The 27,857-nt window shown below is 35.4% G+C and overlaps 6 protein-coding genes across 12 annotated transcripts; 2 read left to right on the top strand and 4 right to left on the bottom strand.

Annotated features, from left to right (window-relative positions):
* Positions 1–425: 425 nt before the first annotated feature.
* LOC111435152 (probable 26S proteasome non-ATPase regulatory subunit 3) lies at positions 426–27,729 on the top strand. 2 transcript variants are annotated; one of them, XM_023072503.1, is made up of 11 exons: positions 426–450; positions 626–709; positions 798–988; positions 1,152–1,280; positions 1,367–1,503; positions 1,653–1,707; positions 1,789–1,899; positions 2,580–2,819; positions 3,002–3,532; positions 11,803–11,811; positions 27,717–27,729. In XM_023072503.1, the coding sequence occupies exons 2-9, from the start codon at positions 637–639 to the stop codon at positions 3,527–3,529; spliced, it is 1,464 nt and encodes a 487-aa protein (XP_022928271.1). In that variant the 5' UTR covers positions 426–450; positions 626–636; the 3' UTR covers positions 3,530–3,532; positions 11,803–11,811; positions 27,717–27,729. The 2 variants fall into 2 exon arrangements, with proteins under 2 accessions (XP_022928271.1, XP_022928273.1); XM_023072505.1 differs by lacking the exons at positions 426–450; positions 11,803–11,811; positions 27,717–27,729 and having other exon boundaries at positions 457–709; positions 3,002–3,893.
* On the bottom strand, positions 5,089–8,095 carry LOC111435157 (trafficking protein particle complex subunit 2-like protein). The gene is made up of 5 exons (XM_023072512.1): positions 7,959–8,095; positions 7,759–7,855; positions 7,495–7,573; positions 7,274–7,355; positions 5,089–5,434 (listed from the first exon to the last, which is right to left on the bottom strand). Exons 1-5 carry the CDS (start codon positions 7,989–7,991, stop codon positions 5,294–5,296), a joined length of 432 nt encoding a protein of 143 aa, XP_022928280.1. The 5' UTR covers positions 7,992–8,095; the 3' UTR covers positions 5,089–5,293.
* LOC111435153 lies at positions 9,266–17,561 on the top strand. 3 transcript variants are annotated; one of them, XM_023072507.1, is made up of 5 exons: positions 9,266–9,338; positions 9,560–9,666; positions 15,289–15,440; positions 16,286–16,542; positions 16,618–17,561. In XM_023072507.1, the coding sequence occupies exons 3-5, from the start codon at positions 15,311–15,313 to the stop codon at positions 17,425–17,427; spliced, it is 1,197 nt and encodes a 398-aa protein (XP_022928275.1). In that variant the 5' UTR covers positions 9,266–9,338; positions 9,560–9,666; positions 15,289–15,310; the 3' UTR covers positions 17,428–17,561. The 3 variants fall into 3 exon arrangements, with proteins under 3 accessions (XP_022928275.1, XP_022928276.1, XP_022928274.1); XM_023072508.1 differs by lacking the exons at positions 9,266–9,338; positions 9,560–9,666 and adding an exon at positions 14,683–14,857 and having other exon boundaries at positions 15,289–15,434; XM_023072506.1 differs by lacking the exons at positions 9,266–9,338; positions 9,560–9,666 and adding an exon at positions 14,689–14,857.
* On the bottom strand, positions 9,663–13,423 carry LOC111435148 (transcription factor ABORTED MICROSPORES-like). 4 transcript variants are annotated; one of them, XM_023072495.1, is made up of 9 exons: positions 12,643–12,740; positions 12,434–12,548; positions 12,119–12,280; positions 11,962–12,040; positions 11,810–11,878; positions 10,960–11,688; positions 10,508–10,798; positions 10,217–10,393; positions 9,663–10,057 (listed from the first exon to the last, which is right to left on the bottom strand). In XM_023072495.1, exons 1-9 carry the CDS (start codon positions 12,710–12,712, stop codon positions 9,821–9,823), a joined length of 1,929 nt encoding a protein of 642 aa, XP_022928263.1. In that variant the 5' UTR covers positions 12,713–12,740; the 3' UTR covers positions 9,663–9,820. The 4 variants fall into 4 exon arrangements, with proteins under 4 accessions (XP_022928263.1, XP_022928265.1, XP_022928264.1 ...); XM_023072497.1 differs by lacking the exon at positions 12,643–12,740 and adding an exon at positions 12,833–13,423 and having other exon boundaries at positions 11,962–12,280; XM_023072496.1 differs by lacking the exon at positions 12,643–12,740 and adding an exon at positions 12,859–13,423 and having other exon boundaries at positions 11,962–12,280.
* On the bottom strand, positions 19,339–20,720 carry LOC111435155 (aquaporin PIP2-7). The gene is made up of 4 exons (XM_023072510.1): positions 20,307–20,720; positions 19,937–20,232; positions 19,714–19,854; positions 19,339–19,627 (listed from the first exon to the last, which is right to left on the bottom strand). The coding sequence occupies exons 1-4, from the start codon at positions 20,590–20,592 to the stop codon at positions 19,508–19,510; spliced, it is 843 nt and encodes a 280-aa protein (XP_022928278.1). The 5' UTR covers positions 20,593–20,720; the 3' UTR covers positions 19,339–19,507.
* LOC111435156 (SKP1-like protein 1A) lies at positions 26,373–27,857 on the bottom strand. The gene is made up of 2 exons (XM_023072511.1): positions 27,469–27,857; positions 26,373–26,623 (listed from the first exon to the last, which is right to left on the bottom strand). Exons 1-2 carry the CDS (start codon positions 27,760–27,762, stop codon positions 26,450–26,452), a joined length of 468 nt encoding a protein of 155 aa, XP_022928279.1. The 5' UTR covers positions 27,763–27,857; the 3' UTR covers positions 26,373–26,449.

Below are 27,857 nucleotides of genomic sequence, written 5' to 3'. Positions count from 1 at the left end.
ATTTTGTTTTAAAAATACCCCTAACTTTTTTTTAAAGAATTTAAAAAATAACCTTTAATTTTTAAAAATGTTTCAAAAATATTCCTCAATTCATTAATACTCTATTTTTTTTTTAAATAATTTCAAAAACACTTTAAAATTTATTATTAAAAAATAAAAAAATATCTAGATCGTTCCTACGGTTGAATGATGGAAGTCCCACATTGACTAATTTAGAGAATGAACATGGGTTTATAAATGAGGAATACTAACTGCATTGGTATGAGACCTTTCTAAGGAAGCACAAAGTAAAACCATGAGAGTTTATGCTCAAATACAATATCATACCATCAGAGAATCATGTTTTTAAAAGTTACTTATAACAACTTTAAATATTATAAATAAATTATATATAAAAAGCCATAATATTACTTTTCCTCTCACTATCAGTGGGCTTGTCTTGCTTAGGAGGTAACCTCCTTGTTCCATCTCCGATCGCTTTAGCAACCTCCTTCTTCCATTTCCCATCGCTTCATACAGCAAAATCTCTGGATTTCTTTGCACTGTTAATGATCTAGTTTCTTCCTTTTGTTTCTCCATTACAATTTTTGTCGGCTCAGTTGTGTAGTTCTCGGATTTCATGCAGCATTTGCGAAGATGATGCCAGACGCTGAGATGAAGGAGCTTCCTGCTTCTGTTTCTTCTTCAACTTCTCCTTCAACTTTACAACGTAAGAAATGTTATCTGCGTTTTGTTATGGTTTGTTGAAATCCTAGAGGACTTGGTTTTGACATTTGTTAACGATTCCTTTCAATCAGATTTGAAAGAGATTGTGTCGCTCATTGAAGCCGGCGCTTATGCCCGGGAAGTCCGGCGAATTTTTCGAGCTATTCGTCTGACTATGGCGTTAAGGCGGAGATTGAAGGCATCTGTCATTTTTTCATTCCTGAATTTTGCTCTCCCGCCAGGATCCGATGTACACACGAAGTTATCGTCATTTATTCCGAAGGTAATTCAAAATTTAAAGCATTATGCAATTCCCTATGCTAAACTTGCGTAAAATGCCACATAACTAGATCTCTCTGTCTTTGAGATGGTATGACTATGATCAAATTAGTTTTTGTTCATGGTGCTAGTCTTCTGAGTGTTAAAATTTTTCAACAATTGCATAGGAGGATGACTGCGAAATGGAAATTGACTCGGCCGCGCCGGCAGCTGTAAAACTCCCCTTACCTGAGATTGAGATATTCTGCTATTTGATTGTGCTAATATTTCTGATTGATCAGAAGAAATATGATGAGGTGATGTTTAATCAAAACTATATAGGTTTGTTCCATTTTTCGTAAACTGTGATCACGACTCCTAAAAGCTTGCTGGAAATTTTCAGGCTGTGGCTTGTGCTTCAGCAAGCATTGCCCGACTGAAGAACCTGAATAGGAGAACGGTTGATGTGCTAGCGTCTAGACTTTATTCCTATTACTCACTTAGCTACCAACTCACTGGTAACCTTGCTGAAATAAGAGGGTAGGTTTATAGTTTAAGATTTTATTACAGATATGTTAGTTAATTTTGAATGATTCTGGTAGGAGAAGTGAGGATCAATGTGAAATCAAATGATTTTCTTTGTTATGTATTGATATTAATTTGGTAACATGGACAACTTTGATTGACAGTAACCTCCTAGCCCTGCATCGCATCACGACCTTACGCCACGACGAATTGGGTCAGGTAGTTTTCTTCGCTTCCTGTCAGTGTACATCACATTGACCATATTATGGTGCCTTATATATTGATAACAATGTCGTGTAGGAAACCCTTCTTAACCTACTGCTTTTCAATTACCTGCACTACAACCTTTATGATCAAGCAGAGAAGTTAAGGTCCAAGGCACCTCGATTCGAGGCTCACTCAAATCAGCAGGCAAGTTTAAGCGCTTTAGTTTTTTGCATTTGTTTTTATTTGTAGTACCTGTGGACCTAAATAACTTCCCTGAGATGTAGCATTCTTCCTAGTAGAAATGCTTGTAACAGATATTACCTGAACACCTGGCTATCCCTTGAATAGTTTCGACAATGAGTGTCAGATCCCACCTTGATTGGAGAGGGAACGAAACATTCCTTATAACAGTGTGGAAACCTCTCCTTAGTAGACGTATTTTAAAAACTGTGAGGTTGTCGGCGATACGTAACAGGCTAAAACGGACAATATCGATGGACTTGGGTTGTTACAAATGGTATCAGAGACAGGCACTGAACGGTGTTCCAACGAGGACGCTGGCCCTCAAGGGGGGTGAATTGTGAGATCACACATTGGTTGGAGAGGGGAACGAAACATTCCTTATAAGGGTGTGGAAACTTCCCCCTAGTAGACACGTTTTAAACCGTGAGACTGACAGCAATACATAACGAGCTAAAACAAGAAAAGATTTGCTAGCGGTGGACTTAGACTGTTACAAAGAGCTTTGAAATTGCTAATTTGACAAAGCTTTTTAAGTTCAAGAACAATTACATTTGTTCAGAATGTCTATACTTCGTATTTGTAGTGATGTTTTGCTAAGAATTTTTAGCTATATATCACATAATGATTGATTTCTCATACAGTTCTGTAGGTACCTGTTTTACCTTGGCAAGATCAGGACCATTCAATTGGAATATACAGATGCAAAGGAGTCTCTACTACAGGCTGCTCGGAAAGCTCCTACTGCAGCTCGCGGTTTCCGAGTGCAATGCAACAAATGGGCTATCATTGTTCGTTTGTTGTTGGGAGAAATCCCTGAGAGGACTGTTTTCACGCAGAAAGGCATGGAGATAGCTCTGAGGCCATACTTTGAACTAACAAATGTAGGTTTTATTGGTCAAATTTTACACTTTCCTGTTATTTCTTCCATTAAGTTTAAGATTACTTCATTTCCTGATAACAATGTGATGTAGGAAACCCTTCTTAACCTATTATAGCAACTCCCTTGTGAATAAGTTGAGATAAGGGCTACTGGATTCCAGTCTAAACGATGCTCGTTTTTCAGGCTGTGAGAATTGGTGACTTGGAGCGTTTCAAAACGGTTGCCGAGAAGTTCTCTTGTACTTTCAGCTCAGATCGGACCAACAACTTGATCGTGAGGCTGCGACATAATGTAATTAGAACTGGGATTCACAACATTAGCTTATCATATTCGCGCATTTCTCTGGCTGATGTTGCTAAAAAGTTGAGACTGAACTCTGAAAATCCTATTGCTGATGCCGAGAATATCGTCACCAAGGCCATTCGAGATGGAGCAATCGACGCCACAGTTGATCATGCGAATGGATGGATGGTATCCAAGGAGACTGGAGATATCTACTCTACCAATGAACCTCAAATTGCCTTGAACTCTAGGATTGCATTCTGCCTGAATATGCATAATGATGCAGTTCGTGCTCTCAGGTTTCCATCAAACTCCCAGAAAGAAAAAGAAAGTGCTGAGAAAAGGAGAGAGAGACGGCAGCAGGAGAAAGAACTTGCTAAGAACATAGCTGAAGGAGACGATGACGACTTTTTAACTGATCCGATGTGAGACGTCACGGTGTCCTAATCAGATATACAGTTTTATCCAGGTATGCTGGCCAGAGAGCTTTTGATGCATTGGCTCAAACTTATCTTACCCTTCCATTTTGTCATGAAACAGTTGTGTTTGTAATATGTCTGCAGTTTCATTCACAGAACGTAGTTTGAGATATCTTCCTTAGTGCTACTCTTCTAAAGAGTAACGTTAGCTGTTGAATTTCATCTTGTTGGAGACTTTGTAGTTGATACTTATGGGAGCCTTTGGTTTGCATTTGTGCAATGTGGAAGGTCGCCAGCGGTGTCAACTTTTAAGAATTATAGCGTCGAGGATCTAACCTTCAACATTTGATAAGCACAAAATCAAACTTGTGCTTGTATTTGAAATCATGGGTTTTCTAGACTCGTGAACTAGTTACATAAATTCCAAACATAAATATGAAAGATCGTCTTAGCATGAAGAAGATTGAAACGTTTTATTACACGTATTTATTATGAGAAATATTTTGAGTGTTTTTGCTTGAACCATACAAGACAAGATTCTTGTATACGATTCTTAGAAGGAAGTCCCATGCTTGATTCGAACCTGATAAAGAATAGAACTTTTACTTCGTTGCATGGTTGGCTACATTTTAAAAGTTCGTGTGCTATTTAGTTTTTAATTTTGTCGTTAAGGATTATGTTGCAAATTAATTTCAAACCTACATTTTCTGGAAAGCTGGAAAGCTGTTATTATTAAGAACGATGTGACATACTAATATGAACCAAGGGACATCAATCATACAATATGCTTCAATGAAGATGTGAAGAAAATATTGTTGAAATTAAAAAAAAAAATCAATTCATACCACATTAAAGAAAAAAATGATGTTTCATATTATAAATTTTGGGTGGATTACAATTTAGAGTAATTTTGAGTTATTTTGAGTTATTGTACTGGTTGTATTTGTAGGTAGACTTAAAAATATAGTAAAAAGAGTCTTTGTGCTTTCTATAACCAATGGCTAAGTTTCTTTGCAATTCTACGTAATTTAGATTGCATGTAGAATCATTCAAGCTTAACATGATCAATCTTGCTTGTGGAGTAATTCGAATCTCAAACAAGTGTTCTTGCGTTAAGATATTTGATCAACAAGAATCATTCAAGCTAGACATGATCGATTTGCTTGTAGAGTGATTCGAATCTCAAACAATATTCTTACCTCGATCAACAAGCTAATCCGAACCTTACTCCCAGTGATTTCCACATATCACATACTAATTTCAAATAAATAAAAGTATGTAATGAGTGTCACAAAATGGCATTTACAAGATTTTCTTAAAAGTATATAGACCAAATATATATGATCTTAAATGAGAAATCGTTTAAAACACGAGCAAATAGATAAACTTTCATAACATATACGAAGAAAATTGCACCTCTAAACACAAATTATACAAATCAAGACCAACCAACTCTAAACTTTGATAAGCCAATGACCCCTTCATTCTCACCTTTTCAATCTTGCATTTTATATGGAGAAAATTGCACCTCAAAACAGAATTCAGTCATTGGAACAGTCATGGGAAACGAGCATAAAATGGAAACAGTGAATATCATTGAAAAAAAAGGTTGAATTGTTTGAGAAAAAGCTAGAAAAAGACCACACCTGTTTGTTCCATCTTTCTTAGTACAATTCGAGTAGAATATTTTCGAATAAAATCAATAAAAACCAGAAAGATGAGTAATGAACTATGGCTGTCGATGGCTACAGACAGTGGTTTCCTGGTTGGTCACTCAAATAGCTGAACTGAACCCAAACGACTTGACTATGGTACTCACACTTTCAGCAAAAGTTTTGGAAGTAATTTTCTTACCTGGTACATGAAATGGGTTTGAAACTGCATCCACATATGCAGCATGGAATCTCCGGAAGAACTGGACACAAATTTGAAGAATGCGTCAGATGTCATATTAAGAAGCTTCATGTAAGTAACATAATGTGTAAATAAGCAAGGCAGAATCCACAATTTACTAAATCTAGAATTCATTTTCGAAAAGAAATGGTTTACAATAGAAAGTGTAACAACCCAAGCCCACTGCTTTGGTCTGTTTCGTATCGCCGTCAGCCTCACAATTTTAAAACACGTCTATAAGGAGAGGTTTCCATACCCTTATATACAAAATGTTTTGTTTCCCTTTTCAACCAACGTGGGATCTGGAGCCCAATGTCCTCGTTGGCATATTGCCCGGTGTCTGGCTCTAATATCATTTATAACAGTTCAAGCCCACCGCTAGCAGATACTGTTCACTTTGGCCCATTACGGATCACCGTCAATCTCACGGTTTTAAAACGTGTCTGCTAGGGAGAGGTTTCCACACCCTTGTAAAGAATGTTTCGTTCTCTTCTCCAACCGACGTGGGATCTCACAGAAAGAAGGTCAATCAATTGCGACAACAAAGTGGTATTAGCTATTTCTGGAATTTGTATCTACCTGGAATAAAAATGTTGAGCCTAACTATTATGTGAATTTACCTATCTCGGACCACAAAGTTAACCAGCTTGGACTACGTAAGCCTATATCAACCCACAGACCAAAACAAGGTATACGAAAGCTCAGATTTCTTAAACCCCATCCAAATGCTACACAATATTAGACTTAGTAACTATCAAACTCAAGACTTTTCAAATTCATGAACTAAATCTCCCTACGAAAGCAAGAGTTCTCAAAAATACAATCAAGCAACTTGAACTATCAACTGATAGTGCATATGATAAGAGACAATGGTGCATTCCTATATTGTGGAGTTCAATAATACGTAGGTAGATATTCGAACCTCTGTCTTTTTTTGTCAGGGATATATGTCTTAGTTTTAACTAGTTGAGTTAAGTTCATACTGATAATAATGGTTTCTTATACAAAAACAAAGAATCAAGGATTGCACATTAATCTGATACCATGCTGCTATATTTTGTAGCCAGAAGTGTTTTAACACAAAAATTTTAAGGAAGCTTATTTAAGATTTCAATGGACATCAATTCTGGTTTCAGCTGACTTGTGAGGGGAGAATAAATATTTAAAATAGTATGCCTCTCTAGAATGTCATGTACATATAAGTACCTTACTAAGATAGCGACCCTGTGATCACTTTTATCATTAAGAGATAGAATCTGAAGACGCTGAACATGGTGAATTAGGGTGTGCACCGTTAGCATCTTGACAGAAACTCTTATCTTCATATCTTCTATTACTATGAGTAGCTGGAGATTAAGGGCATGTGTTTTTCGAGCATAAGAAGCTAAAATTTGTGGTGTCCTACAGCAACAGAACTTCTTTGGGTCGGCTCACAAGGAAGGAAAGGAACCAACGGATCTTCCAAGATACTGTTAGTTATAGAGGATTTTTTGGGGCTAAAATTTGTGGCTGTCCTTTGGTTATCAATACAAGTTCTTGTTTCATCGGGTTTCAGCTGGCCATGAAGGAAGTATAAACATTTTTATAGGACTCCTCAACATGAATATATCATGTTCCAATCACTTCTAAAACAGCTACCATGGGAAAGGTTGCTCTATATCATTGAAAGAAAAATTCCAAAAGATAACTGAATAATAGGAGGCCCTCATTAAGTGTTTGCAACACTAAACTCTTCACAAATAGTAAACACTCTGAAAATTTTCATCTTCAAAACTCAGATTAACCTAACAGTGAGAGTTCGCAAGTGAAAATTAAAGATCTATACTGCTGTAGACAATTGGAAATTCACAATGATACTCACATTCCTCACATCGGCATCTCTGACATCTAGATCTGTGGTCACCATAATGAACTTCACTTTGGTATTAGTCAAGTAGCCATACCTGGAAATGATTTCAATCGTACAGATCATTAAAGGTCCACTCCAATTGAAGTAGAAAGAAGACTAGTTCTGATCCTACCTATATGAACATGAAACAACTCTCACTAATTTGTAATATCCACAGAAACAATTACACTCACACTTTGTAATTTTCAGTCGGATAAAGAAGACCGAGAAAGGTCTCGTTCAAGGTCGGTCCAGATTTTCTCGGATTGTTCACTGGCAGCAAAACCACAAACATATCAGAAGAAAGAATTGAAAATCATCACAAAAACAAGTCCAAATCATAAATCCTAGTAGTTGAGTAAAACACCAGGCGCAATTCCTAGATCCAATCGTCTTTCAACTTCGTGAAATATCAAACTCCGAGAAACAAAACACAAAGGTAAGCAAGATAAACATACCTCGCTCATCGACGACATCCAGCGAACAGTGAACGATGTGATGAAGCTTGAGAGCATCATCGGCCTCCGTGAAGCTTTGAATGTAAAGGGGGTTGTTCTGTTAGCTCGGCCGAATTGGAAAAGGATCACAAATCTATTTATATAAACATATATGAAATTCCTTTCAGTTCCATAAAATACGGTAATCATGGAGGTCGCACCTGGTGGCCGACGACGGCGACGCAGACGATCATTTTCGGCGGTGACCGGTCGGTTTTCTTCTCCTGGATTGGGCCAAAACTTGGGCAAATGCGAAATTCCGGTTGCGATACCACGAAGAAGCTCGGATCTTTTAAAAGGGGTACAAAAGAAAATTCTCCATTAAGAAAATGACCATCTTACCCTTATATTAATAATTTTATTTAATAAATTTTTAATATTTTCTTTCTAACCTATTGAAATATTTTTAAAAATAAACTAATTAATTAGATGTAAATAGAATCCTAAACTTTAAATTTAAATTTTATATCTAATAAAGGAGTGAATTCTTTTTTTAAATATCAAATAAATGAACGACAACCACAACTTGAAAAAGTTTAGGGATTTATTAGACACAAATTAAAATTTTGATATACGAAATAATATTTTTATGATTCGACATATTTGACACAAAATTGGAAGTACGAAAATTTAAGTGACAAATAGATATAACTTCGTAAGTTGAAGGACAAATTAGTAATTTAGCATTTATTTTATAGACTAGACAAAACTATTAAATTTCGAAGAGTAGTAAGTGTCTTGTCTACTGAGTTATACTTAAATTGAACATATTGAGTCTTATAAATGGCAAATTAACATGGACGTTATTGCTCCTTCATTCGTCTTTGAAAATGGGAGAGAATATTATTAATTCTCAACGTTCCAGAAAGATAGAGAGAAATGTCACGTCATCATAGTTGAACCGTTAATACTTTGTTTCAAAAATATCCTTCAACTTTAGAAGGTAATACCACTCAAATTTTTTAGAAGTTAAAATATATATTTATCATTAATACATATTTAAAAAATATCCATCAAATTTTAAAAGTAACCTTAATACTTTTAACCTTTATATATTATCATATCAGTAATAATTTTTTGAAATTTTTAAAAAAGTTTTCGAATATATATATATCACAATCCCACTTTTGATGGCAGCGGATTTGCGATTATGCAGCACTCACTTTTCAACGACGACGACGTATGCTCGAGCTTCTAATTTCGGTTTAAGAAGAAGATTTTAAAAAACGAGAGCAGAAAGAGATATTCGAAAGAGACATTATATATGCAAGCAAGAGAGTAATAATAACTACTGACAGTATATAACTTTTGGCCGGAAGAATATATATATATATATTAATTAATAAATTATTGATATTAATAAATTTTTAAAAAAAATATTAATCCGAACTAAATTGCTAACATATTTATACAAATTCGTGCCGTTACTTCGTTGATCTTCATTTTCTTCCTTTAAGACCAGAAGCGCGCATTTAGGATGGAAAAGTTAGCAGCTCACCAGGCTTCTCATAATCCTTCGGGTCGTTGTTTCTTGCACAGTTGTAAGTGATTCATTTTCCGATTGTGAACATTCTTGATTTGTACCTTATTTGATTTTCATTTCTGTAATATTCAATAGAATTGGTTTATCCTGCTCGGATTGAGGCTTTATACTAATTGGAACAACTCCCTGAATCCTTTGGTTTTCTCCTAAATTTAACCTACTTGCGATGATGATGTTCTTACTTTTTTCTGTGGATTTGTGCTATTGTGATCTGTGTAGACAGTTAAAGCTATTTTAGTCTCGCCTTCTGCTCCTACTTGTAAATTTGTTGCGGCTTTCATTTTCTGCTATAATCTCAGTTCAGACAGAGCAGAGCTAACTCGGAGGTAATTGATTTTGATTATTCGAAACAACATGGTTGTGGAATTTGCGTGTTTATCGTTTTTATTCTTTATTGTGGTGTGTGTACTATGAACTAGAAATGAAAACAAATAGATATAGTCTGAAATTAGTGCCTTGGCTGGGAAGAAGATTTGTTAATTAATCATCAAGGAGGTGGAGGCGTGAATTGATAGCTTTGTCTAGAAATGGATGCTGGATCTGGTGCTGGTGCTGGTGCTGGTGCTGGTGGGTATGGGGGTGGGTCTGGTAGTCCATGCGGCTTACGCTGCACTCTGGTTGCTTAACCATTTCAGACCACCCTCTGCATGGGTACTTTGTTATCTCCAATAAGGAGTCCCTTACATCATCCGCTTGAACCAATTCACTGTCCTTTTTCTGCCACCAAAATGTTAGGCAAGAAAGTCATCATCGAATAATTGTACCAACACTTGATAGTATATTTGGTAAACTTGGTGTGATCTAGTTTCTGAATCATTTTCTTGTTTGGATTTGTGGAAAGCTTGCAAATATTTGGGAGATGAAAAGTTTGCTTACCCCAACTTTGAAAACATTAGATACGAGGCCTCTATAGCTGGTCACATTTGCATTTGTGACTTCCAAGCCAAGAGCGTTTAAGGCCTCCATTAGCCTCATAAACCCACCTCGCTTGTTCTCACAAAAAACCTTTACGAAGAACTCGTTCCCGTCAATCTGAGCCACTTCCACTTGCGGCTGAAATGATTTCATTTTACTTCTGTTTTAGCATCTGTAGTGTATTATAAAAGGAAACATACATGTACAGACACGCACAGTTTCTTGGTCCTAAAATTAACTTCTTGTATATACCTCCATCTGTTGTGTCTTGTCATTGTTAGTACCTTCAGTGTCCTGATGATGTTGCTTCAAAAGGCTTCCACTTCCTAGAACTCCTATATGGTAACTGTTTTGAGCTTTATCGTTCTGGCTCAAAAACTCAGGTAGCTGGACACTAGTTTTGTTTCCATCGTTTCCTGTAACTACAATCTTACCATTTTCATCATCTGAATGTTCTTCCAGTTCATCTTGGAGTTCCTTGACTTGCTTTTGCAACTCCTTCACAAAGTCAATTGCATCACCAAGTATTGAGGCTTTGTCCATCTGAGAAATCCACAAAAGCTATTCATTAGAAGATGAAGTGTTTAATTATAAAGAATTATGTGAGGAAAAGGAGTTAACTGATTCAAGTGCGAAGGAAGCTATTTTATTTCATTTTCCTTGATGATTTCCGGTGATCCAAACAAGGGTTTAGTGGTGATCACCTTGGAAATTTTGGGAACCAATGCTCGCAGGTTATACAGCCGCTCATTAAGTTTCTTTCTTCTCTTCCTCTCAGCAACAAGGTTCTTTGATTGAGGACCCTGCCCAGTCCTCCGGCGGTACTTCGCAACCACATCATCTTCATCATCGATCTGATCGCTGCAATCAGAGACTGAATCAGACCTTCCATTTTCATTTTTGACTAAGTCCTTTTCTTCCCCTTGCTGCTCCTTACATTCAGTGTTCTCCTTGAACTGCATATGAATGTTTGATGTGTTGTTCATTAAGGACCCCTGCATTATATCCACCTCTTGGAACTCATTTTCTGCTGAAAACTTGTAAGGATTTCCCTGCTTATCAGTATGGAATGCATCCTGTGAACATTCATGGAAGATTTCGTTCTTGTTTCTGTTTTCTGAGCTATAATTGAACTGTTGCAAGAAGTTCATAGGAGAACTACAGAGGCGGATTCTGTCTAATGAGATTTCATAACCCACATTGGCATTTTCTAATGTTGGTGCGGTTGAACCTGGTGCCTCAAATTGATTTTCAGGATCCTCTATTACAACATTCTGATCTGCTAAAAATGGCTTTGATTGGATTTCGTTGGTTGCATTTACATCAACAGAGAAACTTGTATCCATATTGCTTGAATTAATAATAGCTCCTTGCTCAATCGAAATGCTGCATTGAGTTGTAACAAAATCTATGACATGCTGATCTTCAGACGCCTGTAAGAACAGAGAGCATCTGTCTAAATTTGTCCTTAAAAAACCAGTTTGGTTATATTTTTAGTTGAAAGATGTATAGAACCCTTCAAAAGAAGAATGAGATTACTAGAAGAGTCTATACATGTTTAGCAATAAACAGCTCCACTAATCCAAATGGAAATGGAATTAATACCCTGGTCCCCATTGTTTCCTGCAAAGAGAATGAAAAAGGTGTAAGCTGTTTGCTGGAAGATATAGTAGTGTGATACTGTTTCCCCTTCAAATCCAGCTCACTTCCAGTGCGGTTGAATCCATGCCATTGGAGAAGAGTAGCCATCTAGGTTCATTTGATAACAATGTCTGTATATAAACCCTGTTCAACAGGGAAAAGTTGAGAGATAGATGAGGAAGGGAAGTAGGGTATGTGGAATGATAAATATCAATGAAATACCCAGAATTTAGCGGCACTGAACATGGCAGCTGAGCAAGAAGATCGCAAGAACTGGCACGTGGGTGTGGACTTAAGGTGTCCCTACATGGAAAGACGTGTTTTTCTCCACCATTTTGATTGTTCTCAGTCCCAGCACAACAGCAGTCCACCCATTCAATACATCTGAAACAGAAAAGAAAGCTTTATAGTGATTGAGTGAAAGAGAAATGGGTTGGATCCTGAAAGGCTGAAACAGAATTAGAATCTTCGGAGTGATGGAGAGACAAAAAGGGTAGTAAGCTGGGGGAGAGAGAGTATGTGTTTGTGTAACTCTACCTCTGGTCTTGGCTCAATTTCCAGAGAACACAGTAGTCCCAGCTTTTACTACCTACAAGGGGTCTTAGCCTCTCCATCAGGGTTTGCATGATGACAATACTATGATTAATATCACCTGCATTCATTGATAGAAGACATAAGATAGTTAGAAATTGCATTGGAACGTGCCAAAATTTCTCTCAATGATAGATTTGGTCAGAGAATCATACTGAAAAAAGAATTATGTAGAGGAAAGTGAAGGATGATGGAAGACAGAGTAAACAAAGATAAAGATTTCATAAACAGTTCAATTGACAGCGAAGGATGATGGAAGACAGAGTAAACAAAGATAAAGATTTCATAAACAGTTCAATTGACAGCAATAGCTAACTGCTAGACCAGGGCAATGGCTTCACATACCCAAAGCTTATCAGACAAAGCCCCACCTCAGTTTGTACATTGATAAGCCATCATCAGATTAAGGGCCAACCAAATTTCCACCTTTTATTGGCATCCTTTTGGTAACAGAGAGAGAAGACAAACAATCAGCTGAAGGAGTACTTTTTTATTCTACAATTGTTTCTTTTTATACAATTGGTTGTTGGTTCAAATTTAGGTAGGTGAACTGCAGGCCATGCATGAGGGAGAGATTTTAGGATTTCTTTTTCTTTTTTATTCTTTTTTGCTAAATTCTTGAACTTTCAATTTTGTGTTTCATTCCGACCTCCACTTAGCTTCACCTAAACTTCATCCTAGTCATGGATAGATCACTCATATTAGGGTCTATAAGCAATGACAATTGCCCTATGAAAACTTGCTTTCGCTATGGCTTCGGTGGGTTCCCTTAACCAAGCCACTGCCTATTACTTGGAAGCTTCTATAGGCACGCAGTCAGAGTCCTGATCTCCTCCCACTACTTGGAAGCTTACGGTTTCATGTTCTATTTCACTCTCCGATGGGGTTCTTTTCACCCTTCCCTCATAGTACTACTTCACTATCAGTCACCGTCACTATCAGTCACCCATTATAAGTTTTTTTTTTTTACCGCTAGTTATTATGAGATGGACTAAGGGGGAGAGGGATGAAAGAAAAACTATATATGAGTCGGTAATGATGGAGTAACAGATTGCATGAGCTAAGATGCCCCAACTGCCTTGCTAAGTTTTATGCATTCTTTTCAGTCTTTGCATCTTCTTTCATGACTCTCAACTACTCTATAGCTTGTCCCAACCCTGACTGCCAACATGTCATCATTGTTAAGGATGTGCTTGTATTGTTTGTAAACAATCTTAAGTACTCACAAAAATGCTTACATCTTCATGCTTTGTATATCAAAGTAGGCACACATTGGCAAAAGTATGCATATTTTGTTTGAATTAGGGTTTTTATCTCGTCTTTGTTTTCTGTCTCTAAAGCTATACTTGTTTTTTTACGATTTTATTTTTACATTTTCTTCAGCAGAATATTTGAGTATTACCCGAAATTTTAAAAAATGATAATTTTTTTTTAAGTACTATATTTCTCTCTCTATTTTTTAAGTTTTTGTATATACAACATTAAAATCAAGTAGTATTGATTAAAAAGTAAATAAATTAATTTAAATTTTGAAAAAAAATGGAAATTGTTTCATAAAGCCCAAGCCCAAGCCCACGTGGGTCAAGCCTCGTGGCCTGATTGTTTGAGCTTGACTTATAAATTTTCTTTTTATTTTATTTTCATAGTTTTAATACTATTATTTTTTTTTTTTAGGTTGGTTTTTGGTTCCTATAATTTTAAAAATTGATTTGTTTCTGGTCTCTACGAAAAAAAATTATATTACAAATTATATATATCTTTATAATATAAACTCTTTAATATAAAGTTATATTTCTAAATTATGATTAAAGATATGAGACAACAAATAAAATGAAGAAATGGAACAAATATTTTGAAAGTATATAAACCAAAATTGATATAAGCTAAATGTAGGGATAATAGATATTTTAAAAAATATACAGATTAAAATAATTCTTTTCAATTCTTAAAGAATAATATCCACAAATAGAATATCTAAAAATCAAATGAGTTAAAAGTGACAAACCATTATTTCAAAACTGTTGAATAAGTCCACACTTAGAGCTATAAAACAGGTTTTCAGCCATTAAATGTCCACTTCTTTCTACTTTTTGGTGACTAATGAGGAATTGTTTTGATTTCATTTGTGAAGCGTCCCAGTTTGCAGGAATTTTGGGATTGGAAAATTCCAAAAGAAATTGACTACTTTTTCATTTTTCTTTTCGTGTTCCACCTAATTGGTCGATGTTTCAACATCATCCAAGAACACCCATTAATGGCAGCGTTAGAAATTTAGTGGCCACTTTGAAACTTTACCTTTGCATATCAATAATCGCTTCTATTTTTCAAAACCCCTCTCAGAAAAACAGAGAACAAATCGATACCCTTCAAGTGAGGATCGATTGCATGATTCGTCCATTGTTCTTTGTTCTTAAATCTCTGTGTTTTCTGTGCAAATTTCGCTTTCAATTTCGATTTCTTGGTTTCTGGGACTCCTTATTTGGAGCTTGATTTTTCTGGGTTTGAGTTTGTTTCCTCTGAATTCATTGGTTTAATAAGCAACTTCGCTGATTTTAGTTGGATTCTGTGTCTTGCTTTGTTCTGAACTGGTTTCGTGTGTTCATTTTCTTTAAGTTTGTTCATCAGATAATGAAAGCATTGGAGAACTTGATTCCTTTTGCTATCTCTTGTATTAGATGATTAGAAGTTTGGCTTATTCTTTTGATGCTTCTGGAAATTTTCGGTTTGAACTGAGAAAGCCTTGTGACAAAGCTCTGATTTAAGACAAAAATGGTGAAATTCTGATGCTGTGAAACTTACAGGTAGTGAAATTTCAGGAAAGAGATGGCTGAAAGGAGAAAAGTTCGCCCAGATTGTATTTATGCTTCCAATCCCTTCCATGAATGCACTGAATATTGCATAAAGAAAACAGCTGAAAGCAAGGCAGAAAAGGATAAAAAGTCTAAAGGTAAAGGTAATCTCTGGCTTTGCTTACACTACTTTTTGTTTGTTCCTTCATTAGCTCTTGTGTGTTTTCTTGTGAACCATGCTGCTGTTTGTTGAGTGGTTAATAGCTAATCTCAAAAGAACTTGATGGCTATGATGGATGTCGAGACCATTCGATATATACTTTTTGATGGATTGTTCCCGTTTCTATGAAAATACAGCTCACAATTAGAAAGGGGAACGAAGCATTCCTTATAAGGGTGTGAAAACCTCTCCCTACTTGATGCGTTTTAAAACTATGAGACTGACGATTATATGTAACGGCTAAAGCGGACAATATCTACTAGAGGTGGATTTGGGCTGTTACAAATGGTATCAGAACTAGACACCGGGCGGTGTGCCAGTGAGGAAGTTGGCTCCGAAGGGGGGTGGATTGTGAGATCCCACATAGGTTGGAGAGGGGAACGAAGCATTTCTTATAAGGGTGTGGAAACCTCTAGATGCGTTTTAAAATCGTGAGACTAACGGCCATACATAACAGGTCAAAGCGGACAATATCTGCTAATGGTGGATTTAGGCTAATGTATAATTGAACTGAGTCCTCTAGTCGGGGCAATTGAATTTGTCACGAAAAGATGCTTCATTGCATCATATTAACTATACAATGCCAATAATCTTGTGTTGAATATTAGGTAGCAAGCTGATACTCTGACTTGATGAAAATTTGATAGATTTGGATATTCACTTGATTGATCATTTAGTTAGATATGGAACGAAATATCGCACGAGACTTCGTTTCTTCTCGAACGTCTGTGGATGCTCTTGAAGATTATTCTTCTGGCTCATCGTTTTTTTATCTTGTTATGCTAGCAGGATCTTGGCTTGATATTTCCAAATCTTTCGGAAGGAAGAAGTCCCGACCAAAGCCTCCGAATGAAGTTGACGGTGGACGCTACTCAAGCTCGGTTTCTACCGAAGCTCGCTCACTCAACTCATGTATCACTCCTAAGATAAATGTAGAATCAAGAAATGGCGGTCATATCTCCCCTACCAAAAGATTTTATTCCGAAGATCGTAGTCTTAGCGCCGAGCAGGCGCCTCGAATTCCTTCATACGAAAGTCTCATAATGGTGCTTTTTTGACCTTCATCCTAATTGATAACTGTTGCATCAAAATGTTGAATCCTCAATCCTCTTTCTTGACAGCATGACTATCCAGAGGATGCTCCAAAGCAGAGATGGATTCGGATGACAAATAACAGGAACGGAGACGAGGACGAGGACGGAGAACATGAAATATTATGTAAGAAGGTACTTACACCAAATGGTAAGAATGCCAAAGAAGCTTCTCAAAAGCCATCTAGTGAATCTAGCTTTAGCTTGTCTGGCTTCGAGCAAACACTAGTAGACGACAGCGACGACGAGGAAGAGATCAAATCTGTAAACTCTGAGATGTGTGTTCCAGTGGGAAAATACAACGTAAAAGCCAGCTTCTCCTCCATTTTGACATCGATCTTCGAAAACTACGGCGATATCGCAACTACCTGTAAATTGGAGTCGGTTTCCATGCGCTCGTACTATCTACAATGCGTGTGCTATGTGATTCAAGAATTACAATCCACAGAGTTTCATCAACTCACCAAATCCAAAGTAAAAGAACTCTTAGCCATTGTCAAGGACGTCGAGTCGTCACAAATCAACATAGGATGGTTAAAGAGTAGCCTCGATGAGATCTCCCAAGCTGTCGAGCTGAGAAGTCAGCATCGGGCAACCGAAGCCGCAAAGGCAGACTGCGAGCAGAATTTGGAATCAACAAAGAAAGAACTAGAATTCCAAATGAAAGATTTGGCATTGAAAGAGCAAGAGGCTTCTGATGCAAAAACAAAAGTAGCAAAAACACGAGCTCGAGTAACCGAACTGGAGCTCGAATCATCTCAGCTGGAAGAACTAATTGCATCGATGAACTCCAAGGTACAAACTTTAAGATCCAAATCATTCGCTGATGGTCTGTTATGATTAGTAGTAGATTATAACATCACTTTAGATAATTTAGAACTGTAAGCGTAATTAAATGGGTAAACAAACTGTCATGAGCTGTATCATCTTATTAGTTTATTGCATAATGAAGCATATCATGTAGCTTGAGATATCTCCCACTTTCCATGCTTGCTTATTAGGTTTTTTTTTTTTTCCTTTCTTCGTCAGGTTAGGAATCACGATTTTCCACGGTTCACTTTGAATATAAACTCTCGTTGCTTTGAACTTGTTAGATCATATCATTTTTTATATCAAGTATTGCAATGCCCCTTTCTGATAAGCCACCGACGTCTGGATGGTTAAGTCGGAAATTATGGAACGTAGTAAGTTTATGAAAATTATGGAACGTAATAAGCCACCGACGCAGTAAAAGAGGGGTGAATTGCAGTATTTATCTAAGGAATTAGTGGAAAATTCTCGGGTGGATGGGTTATAAAGCTTACGGTAAAAATTGATACAACTTGATAAAATTAGGGATACGAAAATAATATTTTCTCGAACTATAACTCAAAAACCAAAACATTAATATTTGATTATTTGAGTTATTTTCGTGTCAATTGTCATATGATAAATGTTTATATGATTAATAACCGAATATAAATATTTAATAATAGAATTTTGAATTAATATAATGTTTTATTGAATAAAAATAAACAGCATTAAAAAAAATGTAAAAGAGATATTTTGTCGTATAAAAAAAAAAAAAAAAAGTTGATTTTGGGAAGTTAAAAAAAAAAAAAAAAAGAAGTTAAAAAATTTTAAGTGGAAGTGGGGCCCACATGCCCATGTGCTGTCGTGACGTGTACAATTGAGTAGTGTGGGGCCCACTTCCTGAAATATCGATTCTTCTCTCTCTCTGCCGTTTAGTTGGACGGCGCCAACTAACTTTTCTTTTTAGCTTTTTTGTCTTTTCTTTTTACTTTTTAAAATAATTTAAAACCTTCTCCCTCCCCATTTTACCCTGCTTTTGTTACGTACACGTGGCTTTACCTCATTGGCTTTTACGATCTCCTTTGGAGGTATCCTAAGTTCTAAGCTCTCACAAATTTTATTTATTTTTTATTTTTTTAAATGATTTTATACAAATAAACCTTATTTCACTTATATATTTATATTCTTTTTTAATTAGAGAATAAAATATAGTTTAATTTATCTTAATGTATATATATAAATATAAAACAGCTACTATGAACTACGATTTTTTTCACCTTTTCTTCGTCCGGAACGGGAGGGTTAGTAGCCGAGGAAGGAGAAAGCAAAATGTATAGTTAAGATCGCGAGCACAAACATAGTGATATTCGGCCAAGCCATTTTGATTAGGAAAATTGGTGGGCTCATCGTAAATTAAGTGTTAGAGCCGTCGATCAAGAGGGTTAATAGCATACATAAGGAGCATGCAGAGTATATATAATTTGGTGGACTCGTCGTGAATGAGGCGTTGGAGTGGTGGATAGGTTCAAGTTAGTAGCACGAGGAAGGAGCAAGCAAAGTATGTAGTTTGGTGGGCTCATCTTGAATGAAGCGTCGGAGTGGTCGATAGGTTCAAGTTAGTAGCACGAGGAAGGAGAAAGCAATGTAAGTAGTTTGGTGGGCTCAACGTGAATGAAGCGTTGGAGTGGTCGATAGGTTCAAGTTAGTCGCACGTTTATCGTGAATGAATGTTGGGAGTGGATGATAGGTTCAAGTTAGTAGCACAGGGAAGGAGTAAAGCATAGTATGCAATTCAAATAACGAGCACAAACAAACTGATATCAGGCTAAACTGTGGACCAAATTGAATTTGTATTTTGATTTAGAAAATTGGTGGGCTCATCGTGAATTAAGTGTTGGAGTAGCCAGTAAGGTTCGAGATCGGGATCTCGTAAAAAACGCTAAGGAAAGAAAGAAACGAGACAAATTGAAGGCCAACAACCACTAGAATCTTCTCATGAACAAAACATAAATATTACAAATCCCAAAAATTAAAACTAAGAAACAAAGATTAAAAATTAAATTAAACACAAAACCCAAACAAATAATAACGAATAATTTAAAACATGTTCTTCTTCTTCTTCTTCATCTCAATTGGTGGGGTTGCTGCGGAATGATCCCAAAGCTTTAATGGCGGCTGCCCGGAGAATATACTGGTGGTACGCAGCCGCCGCCAGTGCTCCGACGAACGGACCGACCCAGAAGATCCACTGTAAAAATCCCACCAAAGGGTTATAAGAAATCATTTCACAATCGGAAAATATTAATTGAAAATCTCTAGCCGGCGATGACTTACATGGTCGTTCCAGGCTTTTTCACTGTTGTAAATCACGGCGGCGCCGAAGCTTCTCGCCGGGTTAATTCCGGTTCCGGTGATGGGAATGGTGGCCAAATGAACCATAAACACCGCAAATCCAATCGGCAATGGCGCCAAAACCTATAAAATGAACCAAATATGACTTCGTAACGATATTCGTTATGAAAATCCAAGATCCATGGTGGTCGGAGAAGAAACTTACCGGAATGTGAGAGTCACGCGCGCTTCTCTTGGGATCGGTAGCAGAGAAAACAGTGTAAACAAGAACAAAAGTTCCGATGATCTCAGCGCCAAGAGCCGTACCCCTACTGTAACCAGACTGAACGGAGTTAGCTCCGCCGCCGTGGCCGTTATAATCGTGCTTCATAAACGCCTTAACCAACCCAACGCCGACGATTGCTCCGGCACACTGCGCTACCATGTACCCGACGGCTCTGATCAGCGACACCTTCCTCGCCAGAAACAGCCCAAATGTCACCGCCGGATTAATGTGTCCACCTGCAAACAAATCCCTAATAAACACCACAAAACCCTAAACCCTAAAAAATGAAGATCAAGATTTCGTGAGTTACCTGAGATTCCGGCGGTGCAGTAGACGAGGACGAAGATCATGCCGCCGAAGGACCAAGCGATTCCGAGGATTCCGACGCCGTCGCAAACCTTGGTCTGTTTGTTGTTGCCGATGACGGTGGCGATCGTGACGTAGAGGAAGAGGAGAGTGGCGATGAACTCGGCGATTAGTGCTCTGTAAAAGGACCAGAGGGAGAGTTCGGCGACGTCGATGAGCGGGGCCGGCGGTGGGTCGACATAGTCCTTTCTCAGGCCGGATTGTCCTTCTTCCATCACCTCTTTCGACATTTTTAAGGTCTTAGAACTGAAATTCCGGCGAGGCGACGGTGAAATTTTACAGGGTAAGCTTCTGGTTGATGCTCTGTTTTCTGTGAGAGTAGTTTAGGAAGGGGAAGGTGAAGAGAAGGGGAAATGGATGCTCTTTATAGATAAAAACCAAAGGGGTATTTTTGGAATTTTGTATTTGGAGTAGGGTTTAAGCTCTCAGGTTTCTACACTGTTGTAAATAATATTTCGTACTCCTCTCTAATCGACGTGGTATTTCACAATCCACCCTCTTATAAGCCAACGTCTCCGCTTGCACACTCCTCAGTGTATGACTCTAATGTCATTTGTACAAATCCAAGCCTATCACTAGTAAATATTGCCCGTTATGTATCGTCATCCACTTCACAGTTTTAAAACGTGTCTGTTAGGGAGAGGTTCCCACATCGGCTGAAACATTCCTTATAGAGATGTGGGGACCTCTCGACAGCAATATGTAGCAAAACAAAGCAGACAATGTTTACTAGCTAGTGACCTCATGCTACTATTACATGGACGGACTCAAAATTTCAAATTAGTTGAATCAATGACTCAAACCATTCGAATAAAGTTTACGACCCAACTCAACTCTCTAAGTTGTCGAGTTGTCTTTTTAATTTTATTTATATATATATATATTAATCAGTTGAGTTATACTTAAATGGATAATAAATTTAGTCGAGAAATTAAAAAAAATAATAATAATAAATAAATAAAGTGGGTAGAGGAGAGCAGGGTAATGATATGAGGTGGGCAGGCGATTGGGGCAAAGCAGCCTGGCATCCAACTAAACCCTCTGCCTCCAACTCTATAACGGTAACATCCTGTCTTTTTTTTATTTAAAAAAAAATTAATTAAAAATCAATATTTATTATATTCTGTCCTTTAGCTGTTGCTGTACAGTTAAAACTTTTTTAACGCCGTTATCTCTTTTTTTTTTTTCTTAATAATAAATGGAAGGGCTAAATTGCAAAATTAATATTTAGTTTCTATATTTTTTTAAAATTAGACTTTTGCCCCTATAATTTGATAAAATTTCATTAATGGTCCTTATCGTTAGAAACTTCAAATGAATTGACAACCAAACATGTAAGTTATCTTGGCGCTCGATATGTTAGTAACTACTAACTCCTGCGTATTCAATTTATTAGTAAACTAAATTGAAGACGAGAATAAAAGTTGCTAAGAACGTATGAAAAAATTGTTATCACTTTCTTCAGTGATCGACATACCTTCCTCTGAGCATTGTCATTGTTGGTTAAAGTTGCTGCAGAAGTGACTACTCGCTTATTAATATCTATTCTCTCTTCCTCGCAATAAGAGTTGAATACCTGTGAAATAACGTTCTCCTGTTGATTTTTATTTTGTTGTTTCAGTTGACATAATGTCGACTCAACTCAATTAACGAGCTCAGTGTCACAATCACACAATTACAGTAGCGGGACAACAATTGTGCAACACTTGTTCTAACCCAGCGAACAAGTCAACCGTGAGAAATTCACACGTCGCGAAAAACGTCGACGTATGTTCAGCCCTCGAATCACGTTTTTTTTTAAAATGTGAGAGAGAAAATTCATATGAAAACGATTTGAAAGAATCAGAGAAAGCAACATTATATGACTATAAACAAATAAAAAAAAACATCACACCTTAAAATTATAATAATAATAACTTATTATTATAATAAAAATGGAGTTTTTTTTATTTGTTTTATTTTGCATGCCAATTTATAAAGAAAATAAATAATAATAATAATAATAAAATCTATACATTAATTTATTATAGGAACAAAGATTTTTCTTCATTAATTATTGTTATTATTAATTTGGTGATTCTTTTAAATTTAAGATTCTCTCTATCAAATTAAATTAGTCATATTTTTATTAATAATATTTTCATGTTTATTTTTTTTTATTTCCGATATTTTATTAAATCCATAAATAATTTAAAGCGTTAGATATATTTTAATTTTTTTTTTAAGATTAAAAGTATTGATAAAATTTGTATTTTCCAGCCACAATTAATTAATTTATTATTACTAACGAGGAAAGAGACGGTAACGTGGCTGGCATTGGTTTTGTTAGTTTGTCATTATTCAACGGAATAAATAAAATATTTAATAGTTATAAATTAATTAATAAAAAAAGAAAAAAGTATTGAGTGGAATAATACGTATGATGGATGATGCTGCTTCACCACTCTGATCTTTTAAAATAAATTATTTACAAGATTATCCAATCATCCGCCACTCAGCTATGGATAAGGTAATCCGACAATTTTATTGGTACGATAAACACATTTATTGTGATTATAAAATTATAAAAATTATTTAGGAATTTTTTTAGAAATATTTAATATTTATTTAAAACATATTCTCGACTTTTAATAGGATTTCAATAATACCCTTTAATAAAAAATTCAAAAAAATTCAAAAACACTTTTAAATTTTCAAAATTAAAAAGTTTAAAAATAATCTATGAAGGTACCATTAAAATTTAAAGATATTTATAAATTAAAAATGAACATAATAATAATAATAATAACGACTTTAGTAACAAAGTTTTTTTTTTTTTTACTATAATTAAATCTTAGATCTCAATATTATATATATATATATATATATATAACAATTTATAATGAGTAAGCATTTATATTTAGATACGAGGAAAGGTTATCAATCTTTAAAGCAAAGTCTATTTATTAGAGTAATAAAATAAAATTAAATTTAAGTAATTTTATCTTAATTTTAAGAGTTATGTAATAAATAAATAAAATCTAAACTAATTATATTATCGGTTTAAAATTTAAATGGATATAATTATTAGTTTAGTTTTTTTTATTAATATAATAAAGGTAGAAATTGAATTTTGTAAAAAAAAAAATTAATTTAAAAAAGGAAAATAGAGGAAACGGCTAGATCCCGCCGAGATCGTTCTAGAGCATTCTTTCTTGAACCGTTGGGAAAACGGCGTAATCGAAATAGAGAAAGACAAACGGCAACGGTCATCTCATTCATTACGCCGTCTTTTTGCATTTTTTTTAAAAAATAAAAAAATAAAAGCCATTGACTAACTGACAACCGTCGTATATGGGTCCCACCATCTGCTCACATCTTTTAATGCCACCTTCCTATTTTCCCATGAGATAATAAATTTTATAAATTTATAATTACTTTTTCTTTTTCCATTAAAAAAAAAAAAAGACAAATATATATATATATATATATTTATTATATTAACTAATATGATCGCCTTAGACTTAAATATCAAATATTTATAAATTAATATAAAAATTAAACATTTATAATAATGTGTTGCAAATCTATTTTCGAGTTTATTAGGTTCTTGACGAAAAAAAAAAAGTTCAAGCAAATTAAATGAAAATTTTGAATACGACTTATAACAATTCAAATTCACCACTAGCTGATATTTTTCGCTTGGACCAGTTACATATTGCTGTCAGCCTCACGATTTTAAAATATGAGTTTGTTAGGGAGAGATTTTTCATACTCTTAAAAGGAATGTTTTGTTCTCTTCTCCAACCAACATGAGATTTCAGATGACTTAACTTAAACTCAACTTTGAATAGAGTTGGCCTCGATAGTCTAGGTTATTCGGAATCATATGAATACCCTAATTTGTATGATATAAAAGTTAAAAATTTAAATATTCATGCCACATATTCTAGAAGCTTACAAAAAAAAATTAATAATTATTTGACGTCAATAAAAAATACACATAGTTTAACCAAAAATAACAAATATTTCTATAAAAAAAAAATGGTAAGATTTTATTTACAATATTAGGAACTTGTAATTTATTTATTAATTTTGTTTATATATATATTTTTAGAAATATTTATCCACGTTTTTTAAAAATATATTATTTGTATTAAATTATGACGTGGAAATTGTAAAGAAAAAAGAAGAAATATTAAAACTTTGATTTCCGTTCCCAATTCTCAAAAAAGAAAAATTCCATAAGGTGGCCTTGTCATCATCCTTATCTCCTTACTTTCCAGCTGTCATCTCTTTTCAAAATTAATTTAAATTATTAAAAAAAAGAAAAGTTGATTTTTGGTTTGAAATATTATAATTAATTCCCTCATAATTTAATAAAGTCCTACAAAATTAACCTTAAAGTTTATTTATGATAATTTTATCCAATTATAGAAAATATTTAGTGAATTTTATGATATTTTGTAATATGATAATTAAAAAGTATATTTTTAAAAATATTTTGGAAGGTGAAGGGTATAAATGTAATTTTAAATTTTTTTCAAAACCAAGCTAAATTTTAAAATCTAAAAGAGTGGATAAAAAATTAAATTTTAATTTGACTTAAATCTAAATGGCCTTTTAAAAAAGTGAAAATTTAACACAGATATAAAAACAAACATATTTTTCAAAAAACAAAACGTTATCAAATCATAACTAAATGATTTTAAGACGTGATGTCCAGTTGGAGGGGAGAACAAACCAGACGGATTGGAGAGGGGAATAAATCACTGGGTGTGGAACCTTTCCTTTTAAAGCCTTGAGGGGAAGCCCAATAAGAGTGTGAAAACCTTTCCCTAGCAAACGTTTTAAAGCCTTAGAGAAAGTCCCCTAGCAGACGTTTTAAAGCCTTTAGGGGAAGCCCAATAAGGGTTTCTCTAACAATCGTTTTAAAGCCTTGAGAGAAAGTTCGAGGACAACATCTGCTAGCTAGCGGTGGATATGGGTTTAAAGCCTTGAGGGAAAGTCGAAAGAGGACAATATCTGCTAGCTTGCGATTTGGGTTTAAAGCCTTGAAGGAAAGTCCAAAGAGGACAATATCTGCTAGCTTGCGATCTGGGTTGAAAGTCCAAAGAGGACAATATCTGCTAGCTTGCGATCTGGGTTGAAAGTCCAAAGAGGACAGTATCTGCTAGCTTGCGATCTGGGTTGAAAGTCCAAAGAGGACAATATCTACTAGCTTGCGATCTGGGTTGAAAGTCCAAAGAGGACAATGCGATCTGGGTTGAAAGTCCAAAGAGGACAATATCTGCTAGCTTGCGATCTGGGTTGAAAGTCCAAAGAGGACAATATCTGCTAGCTTGCGATCTGGGTTGAAAGTCCAAAGAGGACAGTATCTGCTAGCTAGCGGTGGATATGGGTTTAAAGCGAGAGAAAGTCCAAAAAGGACAATATTTGTCTGGCTCTATCAGGAATCAACGATCCACTAAAAATATGTGAAAAAATAAATTGAAACAAAAAAGAAAATATGAAAAAATAAATTATAAATTGAAACCAAAAGAGTTGAGAGATGGGCCCATTGGAAAGCCTTTTGAAGTCCAATAAAAAAAGGAAATGGGCCCATTGGACCATTACAGCCCAATATGAAGTCCAAATGTCAACCAGTTGGGCCACACAATGCGCCGGAAAGTTTCTAATTGACCCACTGGCCAGCATTAAAAAAATTTAATAAATCTTTAAATACAAAATCAAATTAATTATAAATTAAAAAAAAAATGTTGAGTGCCCCCTTTATCTATTTAATTTTATTATTTTTTTCATCGCTAAAAAATAATAAAATTAAATTAAATAAAATACACTAAAAAAATAAGAAATATAATTAATTTATATAAAATATTCCTAAATTTATTTATTTATTTTATCTAGAGATGATAATGATTCAATTTGTTTTAATGGAAACGAACTCCAAACTAAAAATTTAGTATTAAAAATCAAAACATCCTAACATAAATTTAATGAAATAATAATAATAATAAATAAATAAAATAAAATAAAATAAAAAAAACCTACTAACTAAGATCAATGGCTATCCTATTGAAGCAGTTGATGAAATGAATGAATGAATGTTCACTCGAAGGCCCATTGATTCTCCCTTCGAACCTCCTCTTCCTCCTCTGGAGTGAAATCGTTCTTGATGTTGAATGTCTTTCGAATCTCTTCTGGGGTCTTTCCCTTGATCATGTCTGCCACTGTCTGGCATGTCAGGTCCAGCAGGCTCTTGATGTCCAGATAGTTAGCGGCCTGCTTGGTGGGTACACATCCATTGTTATCCATCACCACAAAAGAACAAGCAAACCCATATACACAGAAACCATGTAATTTAAAACATCTTGTGATGCCTAAGCCCCAACACAGATAACAAGAACCATTTGAACGTCAATAACCAAATTGATATCAACCAGGACAACCCATTTGAATGTCACTAACCAAATTGATATCAACAAGGACAACCCATTTGCATGTCAATAACCAAATTAGCTACTCTCCACAATGGTATGATATTGTCCACTTTGAGATTAAACTTTCATGGTTTTGTTTGAGGCCTCATACCAATGGAGAGAGTATTCTTTGTTTATAAAGACACGATCATTCCCTAAGTCTTTTATCATCCAACAATCTCCCCCCTTTACAACAACAATCTCCTGCTCTTCCTGCTCTAGAAGAGTGCTAACACCACTTTTCACCCTTGTAATCTTACAATTTCAAAGCCACTATAAGTGGATTTATAAGTGAATTCAAGATTATCACTGGAAAGGCACATTTGGACATGAATCAAATATGCCATTCTAAAGAATCATGATCGACTAATTAACAGTAATCTGCAATTCCATGCTTATATTATACAAGGAAGCAAGTTCGCATACTAACTAAGTTTCGTATTATAATCAAAACAAAAGACAATTCGTGATATACAGTCAATTTGTACATGTCGAATACAAGAACATAACAGTCAACAATGACAGAGATATTAAAGAATTCCGCAATAAAACCTTGAATTTACATGTCACAAATGATCAAAAAGCCCCAAATTATGTTATAATGAGCGAAAAAAAGAGATAGAAATAGAAGAAGAACAGAGAACTCACCAAGATGAGATCAAAGAGGATATTCTGATCAACCTTGACAAATTCAGCGTCCCAAGCTTTGAGAGTATCATCGAGGGCTTTAGAATCCTTAGCATCGGTCTCGACATGCTTCTTGCAATACTCAATCACTCTAGCTAGAATGGAACCGGTGACATTGGGCACAGGGATGACCGTATCGGCGCAATCGTCCTCGATCATGTACTTGATCGTCTGAGACTCGAGAGCCACCGCTTCGTCGATGTGGAAAGTTTCGCCGTCAGAACTCCTGAGAACGATCACCTTGGATGAAGACATTGCGTAAGGGATTAAGGGATTTTTTTGAACGTTTGTTTTCGAATGTGAGGATGGAGAAACCCTAACTGACAGACGGTTAGAGGATTATGAATGGT

Source organism: Cucurbita moschata, unplaced genomic scaffold (genome assembly GCF_002738365.1).
Source record: "Cucurbita moschata cultivar Rifu unplaced genomic scaffold, Cmos_1.0 Cmo_Scf00048, whole genome shotgun sequence".
Classification (NCBI taxonomy): domain Eukaryota; kingdom Viridiplantae; phylum Streptophyta; class Magnoliopsida; order Cucurbitales; family Cucurbitaceae; genus Cucurbita; species Cucurbita moschata.
The sequence above is the reverse complement of the archived record's forward strand: the minus strand, read 5'-3'. Positions and strand labels throughout refer to the sequence as shown.

Excerpts from the sequence above, each read along its gene's own strand:
- LOC111435152 (XM_023072503.1), top strand. The coding sequence starts at position 637 with ATGATGCCAGACGCTGAGATGAAGGAGCTTCCTGCTTCTGTTTCTTCT. Across the intron at positions 1,504-1,652 it reads AACCTTGCTGAAATAAGAGG|TAACCTCCTAGCCCTGCATC; the intron begins GTAGGTTTATAG and ends TTTGATTGACAG. Across the intron at positions 1,708-1,788 it reads GCCACGACGAATTGGGTCAG|GAAACCCTTCTTAACCTACT; the intron begins GTAGTTTTCTTC and ends AATGTCGTGTAG.
- LOC111435157 (XM_023072512.1), bottom strand. The coding sequence starts at position 7,991 with ATGATCGTCTGCGTCGCCGTCGTCGGCCACCAG. Across the intron at positions 7,856-7,958 it reads TCGCCGTCGTCGGCCACCAG|AACAACCCCCTTTACATTCA; the intron begins GTGCGACCTCCA and ends CCGAGCTAACAG. Across the intron at positions 7,356-7,494 it reads CCGACTGAAAATTACAAAGT|GTATGGCTACTTGACTAATA; the intron begins GTGAGTGTAATT and ends AATCATTTCCAG.
- LOC111435148 (XM_023072494.1), bottom strand. The coding sequence starts at position 12,712 with ATGAAATCTTTATCTTTGTTTACTCTGTCTTCCATCATCCTTCACTTT. Across the intron at positions 12,281-12,433 it reads AAATTGAGCCAAGACCAGAG|ATGTATTGAATGGGTGGACT; the intron begins GTAGAGTTACAC and ends TTTCTGTTTCAG. Across the intron at positions 10,394-10,507 it reads ACAAGACACAACAGATGGAG|CCGCAAGTGGAAGTGGCTCA; the intron begins GTATATACAAGA and ends AAATCATTTCAG.
- LOC111435153 (XM_023072507.1), top strand. The coding sequence starts at position 15,311 with ATGGCTGAAAGGAGAAAAGTTCGCCCAGATTGTATTTATGCTTCCAAT. Across the intron at positions 15,441-16,285 it reads TAAAAAGTCTAAAGGTAAAG|GATCTTGGCTTGATATTTCC; the intron begins GTAATCTCTGGC and ends TTATGCTAGCAG. Across the intron at positions 16,543-16,617 it reads CATACGAAAGTCTCATAATG|CATGACTATCCAGAGGATGC; the intron begins GTGCTTTTTTGA and ends CTTTCTTGACAG.
- LOC111435155 (XM_023072510.1), bottom strand. The coding sequence starts at position 20,592 with ATGTCGAAAGAGGTGATGGAAGAAGGACAATCCGGCCTGAGAAAGGAC. Across the intron at positions 19,855-19,936 it reads CGCGTGACTCTCACATTCCG|GTTTTGGCGCCATTGCCGAT; the intron begins GTAAGTTTCTTC and ends TTCATTTTATAG. Across the intron at positions 19,628-19,713 it reads AAAAAGCCTGGAACGACCAT|TGGATCTTCTGGGTCGGTCC; the intron begins GTAAGTCATCGC and ends GGATTTTTACAG.
- LOC111435156 (XM_023072511.1), bottom strand. The coding sequence starts at position 27,762 with ATGTCTTCATCCAAGGTGATCGTTCTCAGGAGTTCTGACGGCGAAACT. Across the intron at positions 26,624-27,468 it reads TCCTCTTTGATCTCATCTTG|GCCGCTAACTATCTGGACAT; the intron begins GTGAGTTCTCTG and ends CCCACCAAGCAG.